This window comes from Chaetura pelagica, unplaced genomic scaffold (genome assembly GCF_000747805.2).
Source record: "Chaetura pelagica isolate M959 unplaced genomic scaffold, ChaPel_1.0 scaffold405, whole genome shotgun sequence".
In the NCBI taxonomy this organism is placed as follows: domain Eukaryota; kingdom Metazoa; phylum Chordata; class Aves; order Apodiformes; family Apodidae; genus Chaetura; species Chaetura pelagica.
In genome coordinates this window covers 4,215,632-4,240,020 of record NW_009953489.1, presented here as the reverse complement: position 1 = coordinate 4,240,020, position 24,389 = coordinate 4,215,632, and the positions used below count along the sequence as shown (strand labels likewise).

At 52.3% G+C, this 24,389-nt stretch overlaps 1 protein-coding gene across 1 annotated transcript; it reads left to right on the top strand.

Moving 5' to 3' along the window:
* The first annotated feature begins 8,081 nt into the window (after positions 1-8,081).
* On the top strand, positions 8,082-23,563 carry DBH (dopamine beta-hydroxylase (dopamine beta-monooxygenase)). The gene is made up of 12 exons (XM_009998860.1): positions 8,082-8,453; positions 10,489-10,635; positions 12,362-12,619; positions 14,204-14,380; positions 14,561-14,663; positions 16,076-16,242; positions 17,635-17,778; positions 17,866-17,904; positions 18,859-18,918; positions 19,557-19,684; positions 20,279-20,438; positions 23,429-23,563. Exons 1-12 carry the CDS (start codon positions 8,082-8,084, stop codon positions 23,561-23,563), a joined length of 1,890 nt encoding a protein of 629 aa, XP_009997162.1.
* Positions 23,564-24,389: the final 826 nt, after the last annotated feature.

The window sequence follows — 24,389 nt, the reverse complement described above, 5'->3', positions numbered from 1 at the left end:
GTCATCACCTCGTGGAGCCAGGTCACCCATCACCAACCCCCCCCCAGCATCCCTGCCATCCCCCAAGGAGCTGGGAACACCTCAGTTTGCCCGAGGGAGCCTCCATCCCTGCTGCTGGTGCAGGGAAAGCAGCCCAGCCCCTGCAGGTGCCCCTGGGACCCAAGGCAAACCCCCCATGTCCCCCCCTGTTCAGCCCCAGGATTGTCCTGGGACATTTTATGTGTGTTGTGACTTTATCCCGCTCTGTGTTTACCAGGAGCTGCACTGAGGTTTTTTTGCTGTTTGCTTCTGGTGACAGCCAGCCCTGAGGAAAGGAGCATCTCCTCTTCCCAAACCTGTGCCCAGCCTCAGCTCCTTCAGAAGTCCTCCCCCACAGCTCCCTCTGAAGCTGCTGGGCACCAGCACTGGTGATGCACGAGGCTTCCTTAGTGTCAGGGTGATCCTCACGTCCCAGGGCTGAAAAACAAGCAGCATTTGATCACAGAACCTGGGGGTAAAACCTGGTGATTGAAGTCACCGTAACCCCTGCAACAGGTGGGCAACGTGCAGAGGCACCAGCACAGAAAGGCCTTCACAACCATGCAGGGAGGTCATCCCCCCTCCCCAGGCTGGTGTGATAGGGAAGCACAAAGTGTCCCAGCTTGGCCTTTGCAGTCCCAAAGTTATTCCTGAGAGCTAATTTAATTTTTCTCTTTGGCAGTTGTAGCCCATTGATAGTTGTTCTGCCCTGGTTGACTGATGAGAATTAGTCTCTGGTCCTTTTATAGTACATCTGCTCTTTTTTAAGATGGTATCACTTAGAGCCCTCCTTTAATCTATAGAGGGGGAAACAGTTGCATTTAATTAATTGCTCTCTAAATAAACTAATTACTGCCAGTAATTTCAGCACACTTTGCATGCAGTTGCAAATGCCTGTGCAAGAGAACTGAAAGACAACTCACCCAGCCTGGTGGCAAGACATGAAAGCAAGGGGCAAAATACAGTTTATCTTCAGAGAGTCTCCTTAAGACTATTAATATTTAATGATTACAGGCTGTATTGGTTAGTACTGAACTGTCTGTGTCATGGTTGCTGTTCAGTTTTGCTTCAAGGGTGCTTGGTCTATGTGCAAAAGATGTTGAAAAGCTATGCTAGGAATAAAAAACACAACAACTCATTTTAGCTGTTTATTACTTTTAAGAGTCAAATGTCATTGTCTAGCAACTTATCATTGTATCTTTTTTCAGAAATATGAACAACAGAAGTTCTTGGCTTGGGCCATTTTACTTCAGGTGCTATGCCTGGACTCCTGTGCTGCAATAAACAGCCTCCTTGGTTCCCAGTGAGTATGTCACAGCAATTCTCCACTAACCTGAGCCCAGGATAGAGGCAAGAAAAGAACCAGTGTTATAACAAGGACTTTACAAACACTTGGGCTGCCTTGATAAAGTCTAGAGCTTGTTTTCTGGACTAACACAAGGTCCACTTACTCTAAGAGCAATTTTGTGAAGATCAGCTAACTATAAAGGAGAGAAAGGTTTTAAAAACACATTTCTATATTGCAGGGGTGTGTAAGAACTCCACTGTCAGCTCGGTCCTGTCATGCTAGGGGCTGTACAAACACAGAGTGCAAAAAGCCATCATCCCCTAGACTTTGCAACACAGATTTTTACAGAAGGAGAGTGTTCATTAGCACCTGCCCTTTGGGAGCCAGCCCATGGCCCCAGGAGGTGGCAGCTGGCCAGCCACAACTTTTATCAACCCCTCTTGCTGTTTGGGAAGTGTCCTGTGCCTGCCAAGCTTGTGGGATAAACAGACAAGCAGCCAGGTGCCAAATCATCTGTAGGTTTTAAGTAGAGTGTTCAGGTTATAATTACCTGCTTTCCTCCACCACTGCCACAGGGTTATTCTCACTGTAAAGCCTGGGGGATAGTGGTGCCATTTCTGGATTCAAGCCTCTTCCAGCAACTGCAGTTTGGTGAACATGACACAGATTGAGTGCATGGCCCCTCAGAGAGGCAAAAAACCCCCACTCAAACCATCTGAAATCGAGTAGCAAAGGGCACTTACTATCACTAAAAGATCACAGTCTAACAAGGGCACAGAGTGTTAGGGCTCTGATCAACCTCCCACACACATTTTGCAGGCACAGGCCACACACCTCCTGCCCATCACAGCCCCTGGGAGCAGGTTTGGATGCAGCAGCCGGTGCAGACTTTATCATCACCTGCCAAAGACCCTTTTTCCATTCCTAAGGGCAGGGCCCTTTCCTTTGCTGCTCTGTGGCATTTGATTTTTTGCCTTAAGTTCCCCAGCAGTACATAGGACCCCGTGTGTGCAGCTTTGCAGGAGGAGCTTTACCTGCTCCTGGTGCCAGCTGGTCCCCAGGGACATGCCAGGCCCTTTGCTCTGCTGCTTCCCCGTGGTTGTGCAGGTGCCTTCTCTCCTTGAGGCCAGGGCTGCCACGTATTACTCCAAGAGGCTTCTGCCCTTGAAGGTGAAAACCTCAGAGTGCTGAGGGGTGCACCTGCTTAAAACAGTTAACAAAGCAAAAATAGCAAGAAACTGCTTCTTAAGTAAGTGTTTCTCACCCAAAGAGATCAATTACCCAGGGCCACAAGTCTGTGTGTCCCACACTTAAACATCCCCAGCCCTACCAACCCTACTTGTGCCAGGACTTGCCTGGCACATCATGTCACCTCACACCCATCAGCTCATGCCTCTGCACCCAACATGATGTGCCAGACTTGCTGGAATGTGATCCTGCCCAGCCTCTGCTCCTGCTGGAAATGCCAACCAAAGGAAGGGCTTAGGGAGGCAGGGATGAGTTTAAGGATGCTCAGAATGGGCTCCCTCATGGGTCTCTACACAGGGCAGTCCTCAGCCCAGAGGCATGAGTGTCAAGGGTCCATGGGAGGAGCTGGGGGAATAATCCATAGGCATCTGGACCATGGTGGGAAGAGCAGAGCCTTCTGCTCCAGCCTTGGAAAGCCAAAGAGACCCTATCTCCTGGAAATATCTTCCCCTGCAAGCTTATTGACCCCTTTAAGATTGTCAAGAGTTTTGCAGGGCAAGCACTCCCCAGACAGAAGCCATGTTGAGTTTTCTGAAGGAAATCATATTTATTCACTATTTCTACCTTTCTTAGACCTTCTGCTGACTTGTCTGTTACAAACCTTAAGCATGCAGGGCCTGCAGCTTGTGCTCATTTAATGTGCCAACCCTTTTGTTAAGCTGATAAGGCTCCATCTTCAAACTCCTCAGGTTCTTTTGGCCCTGTGTTCTTGCCTGGATTGGCTCCTCTTGATGTTCATCCTGGCTTGCTGTGTAATCTTCAGGAAGCAGCTTAGTGCCAGAAGGCAACAGCTAGAGGAAAAGCAACAATAAAGGCTGGCATCAAAGAGCAGAGCCCCATGCTGAAGGGCTCAGCACCAGCCCACCCCCCTGAAAATTCACATGGCAGACAGTCTTTCCCCTGGGCCTGTGCCCCAGATTTCAGCTCCGTATGCTGTTGTTTCCTACCAAATCAAGGAACTCCTGTTTCCCACTGCTCCAGAGACTCAAGGGTTCACTTCATGAAAGATATGATGGGTCCTGCTAAATCAGAGATAACAGCTAATGCAGGGTGACCTGCAGCTGAACAGCAAAAACTGGATTTGCTGTGGATCTAAATTATAAAGCTGGTCTGCTCTTACTGAGTTTGATATTCTCCACCACATGTCAGAAAATGAAGCATGGAAAGATGTCTGCTTGGGCTCACAGGGAGAGCAGCAGAAGAGAAAACAAGTGGGTGAATGGTTGTCCCACAGTGAAGGGCATCTGAAAGGCCACAAGGGATCTGAAGCAGGGATGGAAACTGGGAGCCTGGGGTAACAACTGCTGGGAAGAGAAAAGCCATGCCCATGGTAGGACTGAAGTGAGCTTGTCAGGGCTCTCTTGCAGAACAAGGCTAGAGCAGGGTTTATCCTGCTTGGGCATCTTTTGCAGGGACATGTGAATCTCTGCTACACTGCATGGAGATGGTTATTGCAAAGCCACTTTATTTATGGTGTTTTTATTGGCAGGGGAGTGGGAGTGCAATACAATTTTAGCCACTCTGATGTCTCTGTCTCCCTTACATCCCACCTCCATTTCTAGTTTGGTTGGTTTTTTTTCCTCTTTAAATTACATGATTCCTCAAACCCTACAAGGGACTTTCTGTACCTGAGATGGTGTAAGATCAGCTGGCTGGTCTTCCTGAGAGCAGGCTCAGGTGTGGGCAGTTCTGGCAGAGCTGATGACTGCCCATCTCCACCACCATCACCAGTCCTGGTTCCCACCAGCTGCAAGCAGCAGGATCTCCTTGTGCATGGCAGAAACCAGGGGGCCAAGATCTGCGTGAAGCTCCATGAGGATGATCTTGAGCATGAAGAATGATGCACTCTTCACCAGGGTCTGCAGGGAGCTCTTGGGCAGGAGCAGGGGCAGGGAGCAGCCTAGCTAGCAACACTCCTGGGATCATTTCAGAAAGATCCTGTTGAAGATCAGAGGGAGTCTCCAGAGTTACCAAGTCCAAGACCACCACTCCTTCAGGCTCCACTTCTCAAAGCTCACACAAACCTTTCTCACCTCCCACTGGCACTATCCACTGGATCGCACAGACCTTTACAATCCAACCCAGAGAACACTTTTTTCTCCTCCTGCCCTTTTCAGACATTTTGGGTGCTTGTGGCAATCTCTCCTGTTTATATAACAAAGCCACAGCCCCGTGTTTGTGGCACCATATCCATGGTAACCCTAATATAGCATGCACAGGCACTAGATCACATTAGGTGGCTCAGCTGCAGCAGCACTGGGGAGGGAATTTCTCTGGGATGCTGAGCTGCACAAGCAGCCTGGTGGGAAGGGGTCTGGCTGCCTGGCAAGGCAGCACTTCCCAAAGAGCAAAGGCTGCTCTCCTTTCCCTAACTTGGGCAAACTCAGATTTGCAGCCCCAGCACCCTCTCAGTGCATGAGAAACCAATGAGCAGCCTGCAGACCCCTCCTTATTTGTTATGGGAACAGGAGTGAACACAGCCATCCTTTTAAAAGGATGATAAACAATTCTCCTGTCCCTGTCAGTATGTCAGACAGTTCCTGTGAACCACAGGGCTGGTCCAGACTGTGACTCTGGTGTGAAGGATGGGTCTGGCCAGGGAAATCACACAAAGTATTGACCAGGGGGCCAGTGGGACCCCACACAACTGCCTATCCAGTGGAGCATCCCCCCCCACGTGCCAGCTTTCTCTTCCCCCTTCTCATGCTGCACCATGCCCAGCCTGAGCCAGACCCTGCCTGACCCCATCCCTGAGGCACATCAGATGCTGGTGCTGGCTGGCCACGGAGGGGCTGGAACATCAGAGCCCCCGAGGGAAGGAGAGCTGCTCCTGTGGAGCAGGCACTGAGCTTCCCTTCCCTCCCTGCCCTCACCCAAATTGAATTTCCATTTATGTTAGTGAGGCAATGGATTATAGCTGGGGGGTGCTGCCTGCTGCAGCCCCTCATGTGCTGCATCAATTTGGTTTAAACCTACTTACCTGTACAGTCAGCCCTTGTTCCAGGCACGCAGCCCCTGCCGACCAAGGCAGCTGCTCCCCCCAGCTCCCTGTCACAAATGTCAGGCACTGCTGCTTGCAGGGCTCTGGAAAACAGAGCTTATCTCCCTTTAGGGCTGGCTTTGCATCCGGGCTTGTCAGTGGCAGTGAAAGGCCACGGTAGCTTTAGCACGTCCCCAGGAAGGTCTGGATGTGCAGCTCTGCAGGAGATGGGGCCAGCAGCACCAGGCTGGGGCTTACTGCTGCTGCTGGGCCTGGGGACACATCTGGGCACTGCTCCCTCAAGAGACCCTTCTCCAGGGGCTGAAGGCACGTTCCATGTCTTCCCTGGGCATCACTGCACTCTGAGCTCTCCTCCAGGGGGGGGTTGGCAGGGTCTGCCTGCAGCAGGGCAGGGTGTGGGGACATCTGAGCCTTGTCTCCAGCACAGGATGGTCCCTGTGCCAGCACAACGGAGCCAGCTGGTGGGTGGGCAGAAAACCTCTGCTCTGCTGGAGGGAAGGGGCTGGAGGTGGGGAAGCTGCTCCGCCACAGTCCCGGGAGCTGCGAGGTTGGGAGGCAGGAAAACGGGCATTTCTACATCTCATTGAAGTCTTAAAATAAACACCCGGAGCACTGAGCGGAAAGCTGGGTCCTCCTCGCCGGGATTTATGAGCAACGGGTGGGGAGAACTGAAGGGGGAGAGAGAGAGAGATATCTACATAATTTTTATTTTTTTTTCTCTCTTTAAATAAATTTGCACTGCTTATCTGCGAAGTTCAGCTGTTTTCAAGCTGACCTGCCTATGTTATGCTGTTCCACCACAAATCCCTTCTGTACAGGCAAGCTCGGGAGTTCCACATGCACATGCCAGCAACCTGGAGGTTTATCTGCAATAGATGGAGGGAGAACTCCTTAGCTAAGGACCCTATCCCACTCCCCAGGGAGGATCCTTTGCCTTCCTGCTGTGCTGGCAGCTCAGCTTCTTTCCCCTAATGATGAGGAAATAAAGTCAAGAGAGGAAAAGTGGGTGAATCTGTGCTCAGAGGAGGCTAGAAATGAAGCAAGGCAAAAATCTGTTCCCAGGGGATTTTGTAAAACAACCAGATGTCTACCCAGGTGGCCAGGGCTGGAGGACAAGAGATATCCATCTGATGATTCCAGACAAGGATCTCAGAGCACAGCACATCCAGGAACCTGCCCGGGAGCCTGAGGCAAAGGGAGGGATGCTGCCCCCTCCTTCTGAGAGATGAGTGGAGATGCAGATGGGTTGAGCTGTGGACATGCAAGCCCAGCCCAAGGGGGTTCAGTCCACACCTCTTGTGAGCACAGCCCTGAGAGCTGGCAGGGTGGGAGCTTCCCCATTCTCCTGCATGTTAAGCTGCCCTGACATGGGCTTTTAAACCTGACACCAGCAGCAGCTGATGTGGGACCTGGGCTGTACCCTGGGGCCCTGCTCCCACAGGGTGCCAGATGGGGCAGAGGGATGTGCTCAACTGGGAGAGCTCAGCTCTCTGTCTTCCTCCCTGCTCTGGCCTTTTGCCTGATAAAGTGGAACGAGAGACCAAAACCTCTAACCAGCAGGTCACCCGACAAGGAGAGACACTTCCCGATCAATTGCTGCGTTCCCGGGTAATGGTTTTGTGTCTTAGGACAGTAAAACCTCATCGAATTTAACGTGGAGATGCACACATTGATGAGTCATTAAAACACCCGGGCACTGAGCTGAATCTATTTCCTCTCATTACACAGGCTGGGAAACCTGGATCTGCCCCCGTGACATTGCTGCAAGGACCATGAATGAAACCCAAGACCCAGAGGGGACCGGAGGGGACTCCGCACAGAAGGTACCTGAGAACATCACTTGTCACATGAGCCAGCATTAATAAAACAAGAGCACAAACTCCAAGACTAAAGCAAGGCAGTATGTGTGGATCCAAGAGCTCAAGGCAGTTCATTATCATTCCAATTAAGGCAGAAAAGTTAATAACCGAAAGAGAACACATCGGACTTCAAACAAATGAGAAGAGGGAAGGAGACAAAAGGTATCTTTGAACTGGTGCCAAAGTCCCAGCTGCTACAAAAGCAAAGAAATAACAAATATTTAACATCTCCAAAGGCCCAGGCAGGCAGGACCTCCGATGGGAGCCAAACCAGCGTGGCAGTTGCCCAGTTTGGCCACATTTTGGGTGACAAGTGTTCCCAGCCTGGGAGCCACGGGGAGCTGTGGCTGGGATTGCTCCTGGGAGAGCAGAGCTGGGTGAGAGGCACTCCAAGCATGTCCATGCAGGGACAGCTTGCACATAAACAGCCCTTTCCAGCTGCTAAGGAAGATTTAAGAGTGAATAACATCAGCCCAGTCAAATTCAATTGCTATTGATAATGTCCATGTGCAATTAGAGCCAATTAAGGGGAGAAAGCAAATGACAAGTGTTTGGCCAGAAGGTGGGGGGGGTGGGGGGTGGTCAATACAACAATCCAATTTCCCAACAACCAAATGCAATTAAAGACCATCACTTACCCAGCTTGCCCAGGAGGGCCAGCACATAAATGGGCACAACCAGGCGTGGTGCTGTCCCGCCCAGCATGCAGAGCTTGGGGAGCAAGCCCTGCCCCAGCTTCAGGCTGCGGGAGGTGGCATCCATGTACTTCACCATGATCGCCGTGTTCCTGGTCATCTTGGTGGTGGTCCTGCAGGGCTCAGCACCCCGCAAGAGTGATTTTCCCTATAAGGTGCCCCTGGATCCCCAGGGGCTGCTCGAGCTCTCCTGGAATGTCAGCTATCCTGAGCAAATTGTGCATTTCCAGCTCCTCATCAGGAACCTGCAGTTTGGGCTCCTCTTCGGGATGTCGGACAGAGGCGAGTTTGAGAATGCAGACCTGGCTGTGCTCTGGAGTGATGGGCACAATTCCTACTTTGGGGTGAGTTGCTCATGTGTTTGCATGGCTGCTTTTGGGGTTGCCTCCCTGCGGGTGAATCTGGTCACGGATTGAAAGAGTGGGGCTGGTCCAAGGACCAGCTCCAGTGGAAGAGGGGTCCAAAAGGGCTTGAGGGTTTGTATCCCAGAGGGACCCACAGATCGGGTCTGCACAATGGGTTTGGTGTAGGACCTTAAACCCACAGGGAAAAGCATAAAAACAGCAGCACATCAGAAAGGCTGAGTGGAAGCAGAACCTCCAGGGGGAGGTTGGACAGCCCAGCTCACACCCACACACATGCAGGACCCATCACCAACTTGAGTCACTTGTGTGCTGCTGCTGGTCATGTTAAAAACAAACCACAGCTCCTGTTAATGACTTTGAGAGAGAGCAAAAGTTACCAGCCAGGAAGCCTGTTCCTGCCAGCACCAGTAACCCAGCTGTGGCCACATTTGATGCTATCACTGAGATCAACAGGACACAGGAACACAACCTGGCAGCTGCCTGCCAGCAGTGTGGCCTGAGCCCAAATCAAACCTGCAGATGTATTTGGGTGATATTTGAATGCCTGGTGGTAGCAGATGAGGGGGGGACACACAACAACCACCACCTTATTGTGGTCCACTTGGTTGCAGAAAGCAACTCACATTTTTCCCTGTGTGAGGCTTTCCAGTAAGTTAAATTTTACATCTCTGCTTACTTCAAATTAACCATTAAATACATTCTCTCACAATCGGCCGCGATGTGAACTGCAGTGTAATGAAAGGATGAAAAGGAGACCTTATTATCTGTACTGTTTTCTTGCTAATTACCAGCCATTCAGGATGTGTGGTGGCCCGAGTGCTACAGTGTTTCACAGCATCATGTTAAAAAAGCATAAAGGATCATTTCTAATCTGCCTTCATGTGCTCACTGAAAGGCAAACAGCCCTGAATTAAACACCGGGCAGCATTTGGGCTTTCTCTTTCACTTGGGGCTGAACAACACCCTGCAAGGAGATTTCTATAAATCTCTACAGTCCTGTTTTTTGCTCTCCCAGCAGCCTTTCCTCTGGAGAACCATGTCAGCTGTTAAAAAGATCCAAATGTGCTGAACCCCCCATGTACTACGAGATTAATTTGCACAGCACACTCCTATGAAAACAAATGTCACGCTAACTTCATGTAGCTGATTTCACTCTCCCCCTCTAAGGACAATATGTTCTCGAAATACCACTCTATGCTTCTAGCTGAAATGATGCCAAGATGCTTTATTTTTTTCCTTCTGTTTTTTTCACCCCAAGATAAGAGATCTCATGCCACTGTGTGTGTACACTGAAGTAGTTCTTAGGTGCCTTTTCCCAGTAAACAAAAGGTAACAACGGGAGATGCAGAAGATTATGAAAACAACACTGTTCAAATTGAAATTGCTGCAGGATTTTATACTCCAAACCTTCAAATCCTTAAGCACAGGACTGTTTTGCTACTTGGTGTGGCTTTGTCACTGGCATCAACAGGGAGCAGTTTTGGGGAGGCCTTGCTGGGCTGGCAGAACGATCTGGTCACAACAAATTAAGGATGCTGAAGATGGGCAGTGCTTCCTAGAGCTGACACTACAGCCCAGCAAGGGTCTGATCTGAAATTGGAAGCAGCTGGTTTGTGGCAAGGGTCTTGGAGAGCACATCACCACCAACCCCCCTGAATGTCCCATCAGCCAAATATACCCTGAACACAGCACAGACCAATGCAGCACCATCATGTGTCCCTGCAGGCTTCCTTCCCCCTGCTTCCTTTCCCCCAGTCACACCTCGACTTGTAAAGGTCTTTCTGCAGCACATTAATGCTGGGTGACATATTTCACAGTTCTGCCTCTGCCCACCCATGTGCTCTGCCCATGGGCTGCTGGTGTGGGGCATGGGGCAACCAAAACTCAGGCTTCCTCCTCCTCTGGGTGGTGGAGGGTAAACCAACTGAAAGGTGAACAGGAGGAGGACGTAATGAGCACTGGAGGTTCCTCTCGTGGGCTCCTCGGACTGAGTGGGGTGCTCTTCCTCCCACAGGATGCTTGGAGTGATGAAGAGGGGCAGCTCCACATGGACTCCCAGCAGGACTACCAGTTCCTCGGGTCTCGGAGAGCTCCCGAGGGGTTCTACCTCCTCCTCAGAAGACCCTTCAGCACCTGTGACCCCAGGGACTACCTTATAGAGGTATGGCATCACCTCAGCCCTGTCCCAGCACTTCAAACCCTAACCTGCATGCTCAATCCTCCTGTGTTTTGTTCTGGGAACAGCATCAGGTGTTTATGGTGTCTGGGGCAGGAAGGAAGTGTGCTACAGTTGTCAGCCATGGGACATGAGTCATGTTTGGCACGATCTATTCACAACCCCTTATAAACCTCTAGAAAGTGTAGATTTTAGCTCGTTTGCATAATCCACTCCTGTGCAGCATGTGTTAGGTCTATATAAATACCCTCTTGCATCACTCTGGTTTGCAGGCTGGAGCCAAGTGTTTGGGGTGTTACAAAGAGGTGTTGGTGTTCAACAGGAGGCAAAGAGGAGGGTGTTCTGGTTTGGTGGGGTGTTTTGGTAGCAGGGAAAGGGCCACAGGAGTGGCTCCCTCTGCTTCCAAAACCCAGCCAAAGGTCCGTTAGAGGGACAATAGATGTGCCTCAGGGACTAACATACAAAAGAACAGCTATAATACCTGAGCAGAGAGGCACTTGAGGGAGAAGAGCTGTGCAGGAGGACAAGAGCTGTGCTGGGGGTTGATGAGCAGGAAGGGGCAGAAGGTGCCCAAGGAGAAGTTTCCCTGCAACCCATGGTGAGATGGCAGCTGTGCCCCTGCACTCCTGGAGGAACGTGGTGGGACATTCCCTGAAGGCTCCAGGAGGGGTGACCTTGGCCAGTGGGCTTGGATTTTGCGGCCAGTGGATTTGCTGCCTGTGGACTCTGATTGCACAGCTCTGGAAGACCCTGGCACAAGGGGAGTTTGTTCCCAGAGGAACCAGGACTCTGTGGGCAGGCTGGAGCAGCTCCAGACCTGGTGGGAGGGACCCCGTGGGGAAGCAGGGCAGGAGTGTAAGGAATCCTTCTCCCTGAGGAGGAAGGAGCAGCAGGAACCACCAGCCTGTCAACTGACTCTAAACCCCATCCCCATCCCCCTGTGCTGCTGGGGGGAAGGAGAGAAACCAGGAACAAAGGGATTTAGGGCTGGGAAGAAGGGAGGGCTGGGGGTAACATATGCAAGCCCTGCTCTGGGTGTGTCTGTGTCCTGTGTGTGTGTGATTAGTGTGAATTTAAATTATTATTTTTTCCTCAAGTTGAGTCTATTTTGCCCAGGACCTTAATCAGTGAAAAACCCTCCTTGTCCTTTATCTCAACCCATGAGCTTTGTCCTCCTCATCCCAGAGTGTGTGTGTGTGTGGGGTGAGGTGAGTGAGCAGCCACGTGGCTGTTCCTTTGTTGTCATGTTGTCCCCAAACCACAACAGAGGGTTTTGGCAGGGGCTGGTGAGAAGGGATGGCAAATAGAGCTGCTTGTTTGTGGCTTGGTGAAGTCTCTGTGTGTCTGCATCCACTGCTCCTCCATGAGATGGTTGTCCCAGCCTGGAGCCCAGGAGAGACAAAGGGCTCTGGAAGAGCAGAGAGGAGATGTTACTGTGATGGACCTGATGCCATCTAGGAAAAAGTTTTCAGACTCTGCCAACTGGTAGGGAACTCTCTGATCATGTCAGCCAAATAAATGCCCTCAAATCTACAGTCTTTCTGAGAAAGCACAGTAAAGTGAGCTACTGGTGAAGTCGAGGTGGTTTTTTATCTAGGGATGGGTCAAAAGGCCCATTTCTGGATTTATGCCACCAATAGTGGTGCTAATAGTCCATGCAGTTCACATTCCTGCATTAAAAACTACCTGATATACTTTTTTCTCACTTCAGGATGGCACTGTGCACCTCATCTATGGGATCCTGCAGAAACCTGTCCGTTCTCTCCAAGCCATCAACATCTCTGCCATCCACAGGGGGCTGCAGAGGGTGCAGCTGCTAAAGCCCAACATCACCATTCCTGAACTGCCCAGCAACGTGGAGACCACGGAGATAACAGCCCCTGACATTGTAGTTCCCAGCAAAAAGACAACCTACTGGTGTTACATGACAAAACTCCCAGACATCTTCCTCAAACATCACATCATTGGGGTAAGAGGCAGGCGAAGGGGTTTGTTGCCCTCCCTGGAGCAGGTCAGCAGCCCCACTCACACTCAGCCACTCTGCAAAGTCCACCTCTTGCCTGCACTTTTGAAGGGAAGCTTTCAGACCCATACATCTTCCCCAACATGGTACCAAAACATCTCCCAGAGCCATCCCACCACCCAGTAGCATCCTCATGTCTCCGAGAGAAATCAAAGTCAGAAGTTTCTCAGCAGGAGGTGGCAGGGTGGTGCCTTTCCACCTGGCACATTGAGCAAGTACCGGGGCAGGGCTCAGACCAACCACCTTATAGAGCTGACCCCCTGCAGAAGGCAGAGCTGTAGCCATCAGGGACAGATGTGGCAGGATTATGGCACACAGCAATCCACAGGGGATATACAAGCACAGGGAACAAAGGAACAGCACTGGAGAGAACAGGGCAAAGTGAGGCACGATCTGAACTGGCTTCTAAAAGATTAGGCATATTAAAAAAAAAAAAAAAAAGGGTTATGGATGTAAACACAACTTGTGTGCATTGCCCAGGTGTGTTGCAAATGCCTGGGGCATGTTCCTCAAAGGAGAGGCAGAAACCTGCAGGCAGCCAAGTGCTGGAGGAGGCAGGCACAGCACCCACCCACCCAACACTGCAGGATCGTTCTGGCTGGAAAAGACCCTTAAGATCATTGAGTCCAACCACTAACCCAACTCTGCCGAGTCCAGGGCTAAACCATATCCCAAAGCACCATATCTACATGTCAGAATCACTCCAAATCATTCTGGTTGGAAAAGATCTTTAAGATCATGATCATCACGAGCTGCCGGGAGAGCGTCGCCCTGGTGGGCGCGGAGGTAGCTCCGCACAGGACCTGGCACAGCCAGAGGCAAAACCACGCCAGGGAGAGGGGGAAAACCTGACACACGAGCTGAAGGGAGGGCTGGGTGATTTACAGGGGAGAGACGGCGCTGCAAAGGAAAGCTCAGAAGGAGGATTTTCTCGCTAACAGATGGTGTGAAATGAATCATCTGTGTGTAAGTAAAAAGTGCGTAACTCCCGCTACCTTCCCGCTGCTGCAGCTGGCGCTTGCAGCTAGAGCTGCTCCTCAGGCCTGCTTGGAGTCACTCTTCCTACCCCAGATCCTCCTCCCTGTGCTCCAAGCAGCTGCTGACTAGAAACAAGACCCAATATCTGCAGGCTGAGCTGCCCCAATGTGGCCAAGATCTTCTTTAGGAAAAAACAAATTCCCCAGGGTCACCTCAGCCTTGCAAAACTGGCAGAGAACTTGGTCATCACAAAGTAGACCAAGATCTTCTGCTGATCAGGTGCAGCTGTTGCTGGAGAAGGGAGAAGATACTTCTCTATGGGTTCTGGCAGGCTCTGGGTTGGTCTCAAAGCCAACCAAGGGCTCTTGGCCCTTGGTGCCTCATGCTCAGAGCAACCTTCCCTCCCCACCACACAGCAGAACCTGTATCCCGGTCAGTAGCAGACATACCTGCTTTGGGCTCCTCGTGAAGCCTGCACAGAGAGCAGCTCCCAGGGATGGACTCTCAGCAGATGGTCTTAATGTGTCCTCATTCTTGGATGTTGCTTTGCAGTATGAGCCAGTGATCACGGCGGGCAACGAGGCCCTGGTCCACCACATGGAAGTCTTCCAGTGCAGTCCTGAGTTTGACAGCTTCCCCCACTACAATGGGCCCTGCGAATCCAAGATGAAGCCAGAGAGGCTCAAGTACTGCAGGCACGTGCTTGCAGCCTGGGCCATGGGAGCACAGGTGGGTACAAGATGGGACCCCCTGACCTGGGTAAAAGCTTTGCTCCCAGATGCTTTCCTGCTGCCTCCCAACCCTTCCCTTTCCCACCTTGGGATTGCCCCACACAGGCTGCCCCAAACCTGGTCCCTGCTGGGATCACCCAGGCCCACCACTCCCCTAACACCTTCCCTTTGCTTCCAGGCTTTCTATTACCCTGAAGAAGCAGGTGTTGCCTTTGGTGGCCCGGGGTCCTCCAGGTATTTGCGGCTGGAGATTCATTACCACAATCCCCTGGTGTTTGAAGGTGAGTGGGCAGGAGGTGATGCCTGGTGTCTTCCCAGCGAGACAGTGGCAGGAGAGCTGGGTGAATGCCAGCAACTGCCACCCTGAGCTTTAAAGAGAAGAAAACTTTGCCAAAATGACAGCTCTTTTTGCAAATTTCTGGAGACCTCATGGTCCAGATCTGTGGTAAGGGGAGGAATAGATGAAATTCCCACCATGCTGCTGCCATTCTAGTCTCAGGAAGTCATCCTCTCCAGAGCCTGGACCCCATCCTTGTGCATGCCCAGCTGTGGGGAGGGGTGCTCAGGGGAGGGAACCTGAGCCCACAGCCCCCCCAGGCACAAAGCCACTCCTGCTCATCGTTCCTGCAGGGCCAGGGTCCAAGGCAATACTGTTATTTATTTGGGCTGTCACAGAATACCCCCCTCCCCCAATTTCTTTGCAAGGTGGTGGGTCTGTGTTTAGAGCCAAGAGCAGCACTGGTGCCAAAGAGAAAGCAGAAGCCTGGCTGGGGATGGGGGAATTTAGATGTTGTGTTACTGGTACTTCTGCTTCAATAACATTGTCAGGAGACACATCTTACTTAAAAAAAAAAAAAAAAAAAAAAAAAAAAAAAAATCTAAACAACCCAGTCTCTTCATTTACATAAAAACAAGTAGCTTCTTGACTACCCAAGTATATTTTTAGGAGACCAGAGCATATGTACCGTACATCAGTCATAGCACATTCAGCAACCAGAGAAGAAACACATCTATAAATACAAAGCTGTCAGCCTTCACAATCTATCTGCTTCTGTGTGTTAACCAATAGGGCCTCCCCTGTTATTCTTATCCCTGGGTAGACTCCCACCCCAGCCACAGAGACAGGGGGTTCAAAGCCAGCCTGAACCCCCCTTGACCTATTGAACCTGCTATTTTCCTTTGCTCACAAAGCTGGGTGGCAAATGGGAGCCTGAGCTTGGCTTTGCATCTCAGCAGAGCTTGTTGCTGCCTCCACCTGCCCCATGGTCAGCACAGGGCACATCATGGGCAAGGAGCACTTGCTCCATGGGCATGTGTCCTCCTGCCAGGCCCTAAACAGAGCACAGCCTTAGTTCTTTGGATGTATCAGTGAAAGAAGATGCAATGGACCATATTTTTGAGGGAGTTCTCCGAAGCACCTCATGATCTGTCCTTTTGCTTTGGGCAAAAGGTACTCCCCACCTTGCCCTCCTGGTAGCAATGGGACCAGACATGTGTCTGGGGTCACTCAGTTAAGACCTGCATGAGAACAGACAGGATTTCAAGCCAAAGAAGAACCGCACCTGAAGAAAGCTGCAAGCAAGAGGCTGGTGCCTCCTCACTGCAGCACAGCGGCGTTTTTCACGCCTGACCTTGTCCTGGCAGCTGTCACTTCTCCCGTGGTGACTTGCAGCCTGGCTCTCCCACCCACCAGGTCGCCGTGACTCCTCGGGCATCCGCCTCTACCACACACCCACCCTGCGCCGCTACGACGCCGGCATCATGGAGCTGGGCTTGGTCTACACGCCGGTGATGGCCATTCCCCCGGGAGAGGAGGCTTTCATCCTCACAGGGTACTGCACTGACAAATGCACCCAGCAGGTGAGTGCCCATCCTCTCCATCCCTGCTCCCTGTCAGAAAAGAAAGGTTGCACGTGGCTCCTCCGAGGCAGCAGTTCTACAGCGCTGAGCTCTGGGCTTCCAATTCCCAGTGTTGAACTCCCCAACCCTCTCACCATGAGGCTGCGCTGGGAAGAAAAATCTGCCACGCACAACAAACAGGGAGCAGCTGGTTGGGATGTGCTGAATCCCTCTCGAAGCAGCTCTCCTGAGGAGCCATCTGCTCCGGCTCCCTGGGGTACCATTCCCATAAAATTCACTACTGAGCTGGCGGTGCTTTCCCCCCCAGAGATGGAAAGATCGGCCTCTGCTTCCAAGGAGCTCTCCTCAGAATGGTTTCCAAATGCCCACCTTGCCCTCAGGGAAGTCTTAGTGGATGTTTTTTTGTAGGGCCCACCCAAAAGGAATCATTTGGGCCACCACTAATGAATGCAAGGAAACAAGCAGCTGCTCCTGCTGAGCCGGGGCAGTGCACAGATCGGGTTTGGCAGTGGATTGAGCTTCTGTCCCTCTGGGGGGACCTCACTTCTGCACTGCCCCAAGGGCACATCGGTCCCCTAAAGCCCCGTGTGACAACCAGCGCAGGGACGGCTGGTCCTGAGCACACGGGAGGGGATGTGCAGGAGGGGAGAGGAGTGGGGTTGGGCTCGGGGGCCTTGCACTGACAAATGCACCCAGCAGGTGAGTGCCCATCCTCTCCATCCCTGCTCCCTGTCAGAAAAGAAAGGTTGCACGTGGCTCCTCCGAGGCAGCAGTTCTGCAGCGCTGAGCTCTAGGCTTCCAATTCCCAGTGTTGAACTCCCCAACCCTCTCACCATGAGGCTGCGCTGGGAAGAAAAATCTGCCACGCACAACAAACAGGGAGCAGCTGGTTGGGATGTGCTGAATCCCTCTCGAAGCAGCTCTCCTGAGGAGCCATCTGCTCCGGCTCCCTGGGGTACCATTCCCATAAAATTCACCACTGAGCTGGCGGTGCTTTCCCCCCCAGAGATGGAAAGATCGGCCTCTGCTTCCAAGGAGCTCTCCTCAGAATGGTTTCCAAATGCCCACCTTGCCCTCAGGGAAGTCTTAGTGGATGTTTTTTTGTAGGGCCCACCCAAAAGGAATCATTTGGGCCACCACTAATGAATGCAAGGAAACAAGCAGCTGCTCCTGCTGAGCCGGGGCAGTGCACAGATCGGGTTTGGCAGTGGATTGAGCTTCTGTCCCTCTGGGGGGACCTCACTTCTGCACTGCCCCAAGGGCACATCGGTCCCCTAAAGCCCCGTGTGACAACCAGCGCAGGGACGGCTGGTCCTGAGCACACGGGAGGGGATGTGCAGGAGGGGAGAGGAGTGGGGTTGGGCTCGGGGGCCTTAGCCATCCTCCCCTCAGGCTCTGCCTGCTGCCGGCATCCGCATCTTCGCCTCCCAGCTCCACACTCACCTGACGGGAAGGAAAGTGGTGACGGTGCTGGCCCGGGATGGGAGAGAGCGGCAGGTCGTGAACGCCGACGGTCACTACAGCCCTCACTTCCAGGTACAGGGGTCTGTGGGGGGCTGGGATGTCCATTCTAGGGCTGCGCTGGGCACAGGACCACAGCCTTGCTTTTTCCTTCCCTCCCAGGAGATCCGCATGCTGAAGGAGGTGGTTGCAGTTTTTCCGGTGAGTGGCTCCAGGAATCTTGGTGGCTTCCAAACAGCACAAAGACCTTCCCCCCAACCCCACAGCCTGGAGACCTTCAATTCCTTTACACCACCTCATCCCCTCCACCAGCAGCTGTGTCCCGTGGGATTTGCTGGCACCTCCTGTTGCCATCTGGGATCTCCCAGGGGGCTGCAAGGAGGACACGCTCCCTGTGATCCCCAGGTCATATCTGCCACCCCCATGCAGATGCCTTGGGGACACCAAGGCTCATCTAACGTGGCACAAAACCAATGTGTGGGCAACCAAACCAAGCTGGGAGCTAAATTAAGCATCTAATTTAACTGGGCTTCCTCTATCAGGGGGAGGCTCTTCAGGGGGTGAGGGCAAACCATGCACACACTCGAGATGCCCCCTCCCTTACTTGGTAGAAGGAGAGGAAGAGATTTGGCAGAGAAAGTGGTGGGAGTGGGTGGTAAAACAGAGGCTGAGCATGGCCTGGGGCTTTAATGGTGCAAAGCAGAGGGCACTGATGGGAGCCATCAGGCCTCAGGAGGCTGCTCAAGACACCTCAGCACCCATTGAAACCCCAGACAGGGCTGTGCTCCAGGGCATCCCCATGGCACAGACTGGGGTAGGGAGGGACACTTGTGCCATCAAGTTGGGTACAGGTTTGGTGATTCAAATTATTGCCTAAGTGCATGTTTTTCAGGTGCTTCAGCCCTGCAAAAATGCTTAAAAAGTGAGAAAAGCAGGAAACACCATCCCTAGGATGCAACCCTAGGGAATCATCTCATGGGGTGCAGGTTTTGTAAATGCTCCCATGGCTGGTGGAGAAACAGGGTGTCCACGGGCTGGCACCACTACAGGGAGCAGAGATCTGCTTCATTCTAAACTCCCTGATCCTCAAATTTACTGAGAGGGGAGGGGAAACTGCACCCTCACAGCTACACCTGTCTGTTCACACCCTCCCAGGGCGACGAGCTGATCACAACTTGCACCTACAACACGGAGGACCGGAGCAATGTCACTGTGGTGAGTGTGGGACCCAGCACAGCCCTGCCTGCCCAGAACTGGGGTGGGCTCACACCCTGGGGCTGGGGGCACCCCCAAAATGGGCACCTGCCTCAACCCGGGCTGAATCACAGCCAGAAACCAGGGGGAGGGTGGTAAAGCAGCCAACCCCCATGGCTCTGCTGCATGCAGCAGGGATGTCAAGGTGCTAATTGAGGAGTCTTATGTGTCACTCTAATTCCCATCACAAACTGTTCCATTGGGGATTAATTGTAATTAAGGAGAAGTGGCATTTTTTGACAGTGCATGTTATTTTCTTACATAGGCAGCAAGAAAAAAGAGCCTGTCAGAGGTACCATCAACAGAGACAGAGCTAAATATAGCAGAGGGATTATAGGAAATCTGCATTTTGATGTAAACCACACGATCTAGCCTGAAACTCTGGTATTGTGTAAAGGTTGGAGGGGCAGATGAACAGAGTGAGGCCCAGGCCATGTACCTGACAGGGTGCATATACATATCTATACGTGTGTGTGTGCACATGTGCATAGGTGCACATCCAGGTGTGAGCTTTGTGCCCCTCTTGCCCTCCCTGTGGCTTGAGCAGCCCTGGCAGGACAGAGGTGGGCCCTGCTACCAAGTTTGTGTCTGTGCCACAGGGTGGGCTTGGCCTCCTGGAAGAGATGTGTGTGAACTACGTGCACTACTACCCCCAGACAGAGCTGGAACTGTGCAAAAGTGCCGTGGATCCTGGCTACCTGCACCGATACTTCAACCTCGTGAACAGGTACAGAGCAGTGCTGAGGGGAGAGGGACCACTGCAGAGCCCTTTTCTAGTTACACTGGAAAAAAGTTGAAAAAAGTGGAGTTTGAGGTGCTGGCTGTGCTGTGGGTTTGTGGGGCACTCAGGCAGTGTAGGTTTCAGGACGTGTGGCTGTGTGCTGGAGCAAAGTCCTGACCTCCCTGCCCCAGAGCTGGCAGCCCAAGCCAAGGCTCTAAAGAACGGCTGTGTAGTGAGAACCACCAGGAAAGGGAAAGCATTCCTAGGGAGGAACTTACCTGCAAGAGTCAGGATATGGCCAAGTGCAAAACACTTCTCATAACCCAAGGCAGAAGCCCAGCATCCCTGCCAGGGAAGCTGGCTGCAGCACATTCACCCGTGATGACAGGGGCAAGATGCTGACCGTGCACAGAGGGTCCTACCCACGGGCAGTCCAGCTGGTCCCAAATCTTCCCCAGCAGGTACCAGCTGTGCCAGGCTCTTCCTGCTCCTAGAACTGACTTAGGAGCTGTGCTAGGGTGAGCTTTAGGCAGGGAGGAATTAGACACATCCAGCACAGAAAGGGGACTGTGTTTCAGCGTGATGTTTCTCCTGCCCCAGGTTCAACGACGAGGAGGTCTGCATGTGCCCGCAGGTCTCCGTCCCGCAGCAGTTTTCCTCCATCCCCTGGAACATGTTCAACAGGGATGTGCTGAAATCCCTCTACAGCTTTGCCCCCATCTCGGTGCACTGCAACAAATCCTCGGCTGTCCGGTTCCCGGTAGGTACAGCTGCACAGCCAGAGCTTCATGCCAAAGCTTCACACCAAAACTCCCACCCATAGGTAAAAATCAGCTTGGCAGAGCCACACAGCAGGGTGACCCTGGTGAGATGGGTCAGTCTCCAGTGCTCAGGATGGGGTTGAACCTGGCGGGCTCAGGGCAAGAAGCTGGAGCTGCCCAGGAAACCCTGGTGTCAGCAGGACACTGAGCCCAGCACAAACCTGGTGCTTAAAACAATATGGATTGGGCTGCTGTGGATGTGTTGGGCCAGACGCAATTAGGAGATGCATTTGCATAAAGTGATTCTGAGGCTGCTCTCGCTGAGTGTTAAAGCAGGACTAGCTCCAGAAGCCAGGAGAAACACGAGGTGGTTTTTAGGATCTTGGCAAATCACATCAGGTCCCAGCAGAGTGAGCTCATTAGGTGCAGCATCTGTGCAGCCTCCAAACGTGGTGATCCAGAACAACCTGAAGGATAAAGGGCCATGAGGTCTTTACAGAAAAACCAGGCCCAGCAGTGATGGTTATGATGATTTAAAACCATGGGTGGTCCATATCACCATCAGCTCCCAGCACCACTTATCAGTGTAATACACTTACATGAGAAGCTATGCCTGGATCCAGTGTTACCCACTGCAGTGCCAGAGGATGCTGAGCAGAGAAGACCAGCAGTGCTCTGCCCTAGTAAAATGCCTTCAGCAAAATCTTCTCTGGAGGGGGCAAAAAAACCTTTCCAGTTCCCTGGAGCCAGAGACCCAGCACCCCCCAGCCATGCAGAGCCCTGCTGCAGGGACCAAAGTGGCACAGAATTTTGGTGCAGCAGCAGAGTTGTGAATTAAGCCTCTAAATTACAGCCCAGACAGCTCTCTTGATTTCAGAGGAGTCTGGGGAGTGTCCAGGAAGAGACTCGAATGGAGCAGAGCCAATGCCAGCACAAAATGGGTCACAAGCCTCTCAGGGAGGGTGAAGGAGCTGAGCTGCTCCTCTTGCTCCACCCGTGTTTTCAGAGCGAGGCCGATTTTAAGGCATCTCATTTGTTCCACACTGTTTCTGCCAAGAGAAAAGTGCCAGCTTCTAATTAAGCTTGTGTTCTTGCAGTTCAGTGATCCCAAACCTGACAAGATTTCTGGAAGGACTGAGAACTGTTAATTATTGAACAAAATCTCAAGGTAACATTTGTGAGTGGCTGCGGGGATGTCGCCGTCCCCAAGTCCTCTGCACCTGCAAGGACTCAGAGAACTCCCTGTGTTCTGATTTCCACTCAAAGCACTGAAAACAACAGCTACCCAGACACTCCAAATGCCTTTCATCTACCCCAAAAGCAGGTCAGGTGTGAGCAGAATGGGTTAGGATGTGTTGGCATGGCAGGACTTTGCAGCAGACAGGCTCAGGGTCAGGGCTAACCCCTGGAGCAGGTACACCTCAAACATGCTGAACTGCTCTCTTAAACCATAAGGTTACAGCAAACCAGTAATTTCTCTGTGCTCCCCTATCATAGAACTATTCAGGTTGGAAAAGACCCTTGGGATCACTGAGTTCAACCATCATTCTACTCTACAAAGTTCTCCCCTAAACCACATCCACCAACACCACATCCAAATGACCCTTTAACACATCCAGGGATGGTGACTCAACCACCTCCCTGGGCAGCCTATTCCAGTGTCTGACCACTCTTTCTGTGAAAAAAATGTTCCTAATGTCCAGTCTAAACCTGTCCTGTTGCAGCTTGAAGCCATTCCCTCTTGTTCTGTCACTAATTACCCATGAAAAGAGACCAGCACCAACCTCTACCTTTCAGGTAGTTGTAGAGACTGATGACGTCTCCCCTCAGCCTCCTCTTCCTCAAATTAAACATTCCCAGCTCCTTCAAGCATTCTTCAGAAGATTTTTTTTTCTCTAGGCCCTTCACCAGCTTCCTTGCCCTCCTCTGTACTCACTCAAGCACCTCAATATCTCTCTTGAATTGAGGTGCCCAAAACTGGACATTTCCTCCCTCTCTGGTCACTCCCCATGTGCTTTGGGAGCGTCTCCCCATCACCCTCCATCTACCTCCAGGGTTTTCCTGGTGCTGGTGAGGGTTCTGCCCTGTTTCACTTGAAAAGCAATTTAATCTGAAAACATAAATTCAACTCTCAGCTCCCTGCAGATGACTCATGGCTCTACCTCTCCTCTCCAGACCTCCCTTCTCCTGCTCAGCCTCTCGCTGATGTTTGCGCATGAACGCGCAGCCGGCAGCCAAACCAGAGCATCACTGAACCACAGCTCAGCCCAGGCTGATCCCCCTTCACCCTCACAGCCCCTGCCTGCATCTCTCCCGGCCACTAATCTGGACCAACAAGTCACATCTGAGCTAGATCCTGCCCAATGGGCTCAGCCCTTGGCACTGATTCCAGCAGACTGGTCCTTGCAGGGAGCATCCTTAAGACAAGGTGCCCCCATGCAATGCATGGAGCTGGGGGTTTGGTCCTGGCTGTGGTCACCCTGAGCCCATATGGCTGTGACAGCCCTTCCCTGGCTCTGCCCCGTGGCACCTTGTCCAGGCTGCTGTGTCCCTCCTGTTTTGCAGCAGCTGCACATGAACATCCACACTGGAGCACTGCAAATGTCATCTCCAGCTAACCTTCCTACCAATATCTGGTAAAGAGCAGGGTTGCTGGGCTGGGCTGAGAGCACGGTGGGTCAGTGGGACTCCCTGATTGGATTTGTCTCCATCTGATTTGGTGGGTAACACTTTTTGGGGTGGAAACTCCCTAAGTGAGGTGGGTTTGTGCAAAGTGGTGCACAGCAGATGCCTGTGCTGCTAAGAGGATGCGTAGGTGGCTTCTGCAATACAAATAATTAGTACTGTCTCATCAGAAAACATCCTGGTTGAGGCTAAAAACACTGCAAATATTAAAGATAATTTCCTTTTTTACAAGTAGGAAGAAACATGGAAACCTCCAGGTACCCAAAAACCTGACTGGGTCTCATGGTGTCAAACTCTCTTGCAGGGCAAGTGGGAGAAGCAGGTGCTTCCCACCATCACCGAGAGGCTGCAGGAGCCTGTCCCTCACTGCCCACCTGCCCTGGGGCCTTGGCCTGCTGCCCCTGTGCCCCTCAAGCTGGGCAAGCCCAGGAGGGACTGACCCCCTGCCCACTCCTTCCATCACGACAGGAAGCACCTCCAGGCAGAAGCATCCACAGGGATCATCGTCCTGCCCACGCAGCAATGCCAGCCCCTGCCCTGGCCCCTTTTCTCCAGAGGGGGTTAGAGCTCCTGAGTTAAGACTTCAGAAAGTACCCTGGAGATGGGAAGCGCTATATTTAGTGCATTATTAGCAATCCCAGCTCTGAGTAATGCTGCTTTCCACCCCCAGAATCATAACGTGGAGGTTTGCTATTGTGCCCAACTCAGCACGGCCCCGGGGAGGGGGTGGGGGGAGAAGCCTGTTTTCCTGCAGGGAAACTGAGGCACGGAGCACAGATCTGCGTGGGAGCAGCACACAAGCCTTCCCAGTGCCCCACAGTCCCATCTAGCTCAGGGAGGCTCCGTGGGAGCTCTCCCATGCTGGCACCCTCGGCAGGGATGGAGGGAAGGAAGGATGCTGTGATGCCCACCTGGTGCTCACCTCCCTGCTGCTCCTCCTCCCACTCCCCCACACTGGGGATTATTCCTCTTGACTCCACCAGATGCCCAGTGACTGGGAACAAATGATACCTCTGTGGTGGGATTTGGAAAGGGAGAGGGATGGGGGCGGGGGGAGGAACACAGGAGAGGAGAGACAAACCTTTTTGTAGGAAAAATTACTCCCATTAAATACCTAAATGAAAAAAAAAAATAAAAAAGGAAAAATGTATTTTTGCTGTTGAGCTGCAAAGGAAAACACTTGGTGGGGAGCAGAGAAAAGGCTGGGGGTGCTGCAGGAGAGCCTGTCCATCCCAGCTGGCTGCCTGCCCCTCACTGCCCTGGGC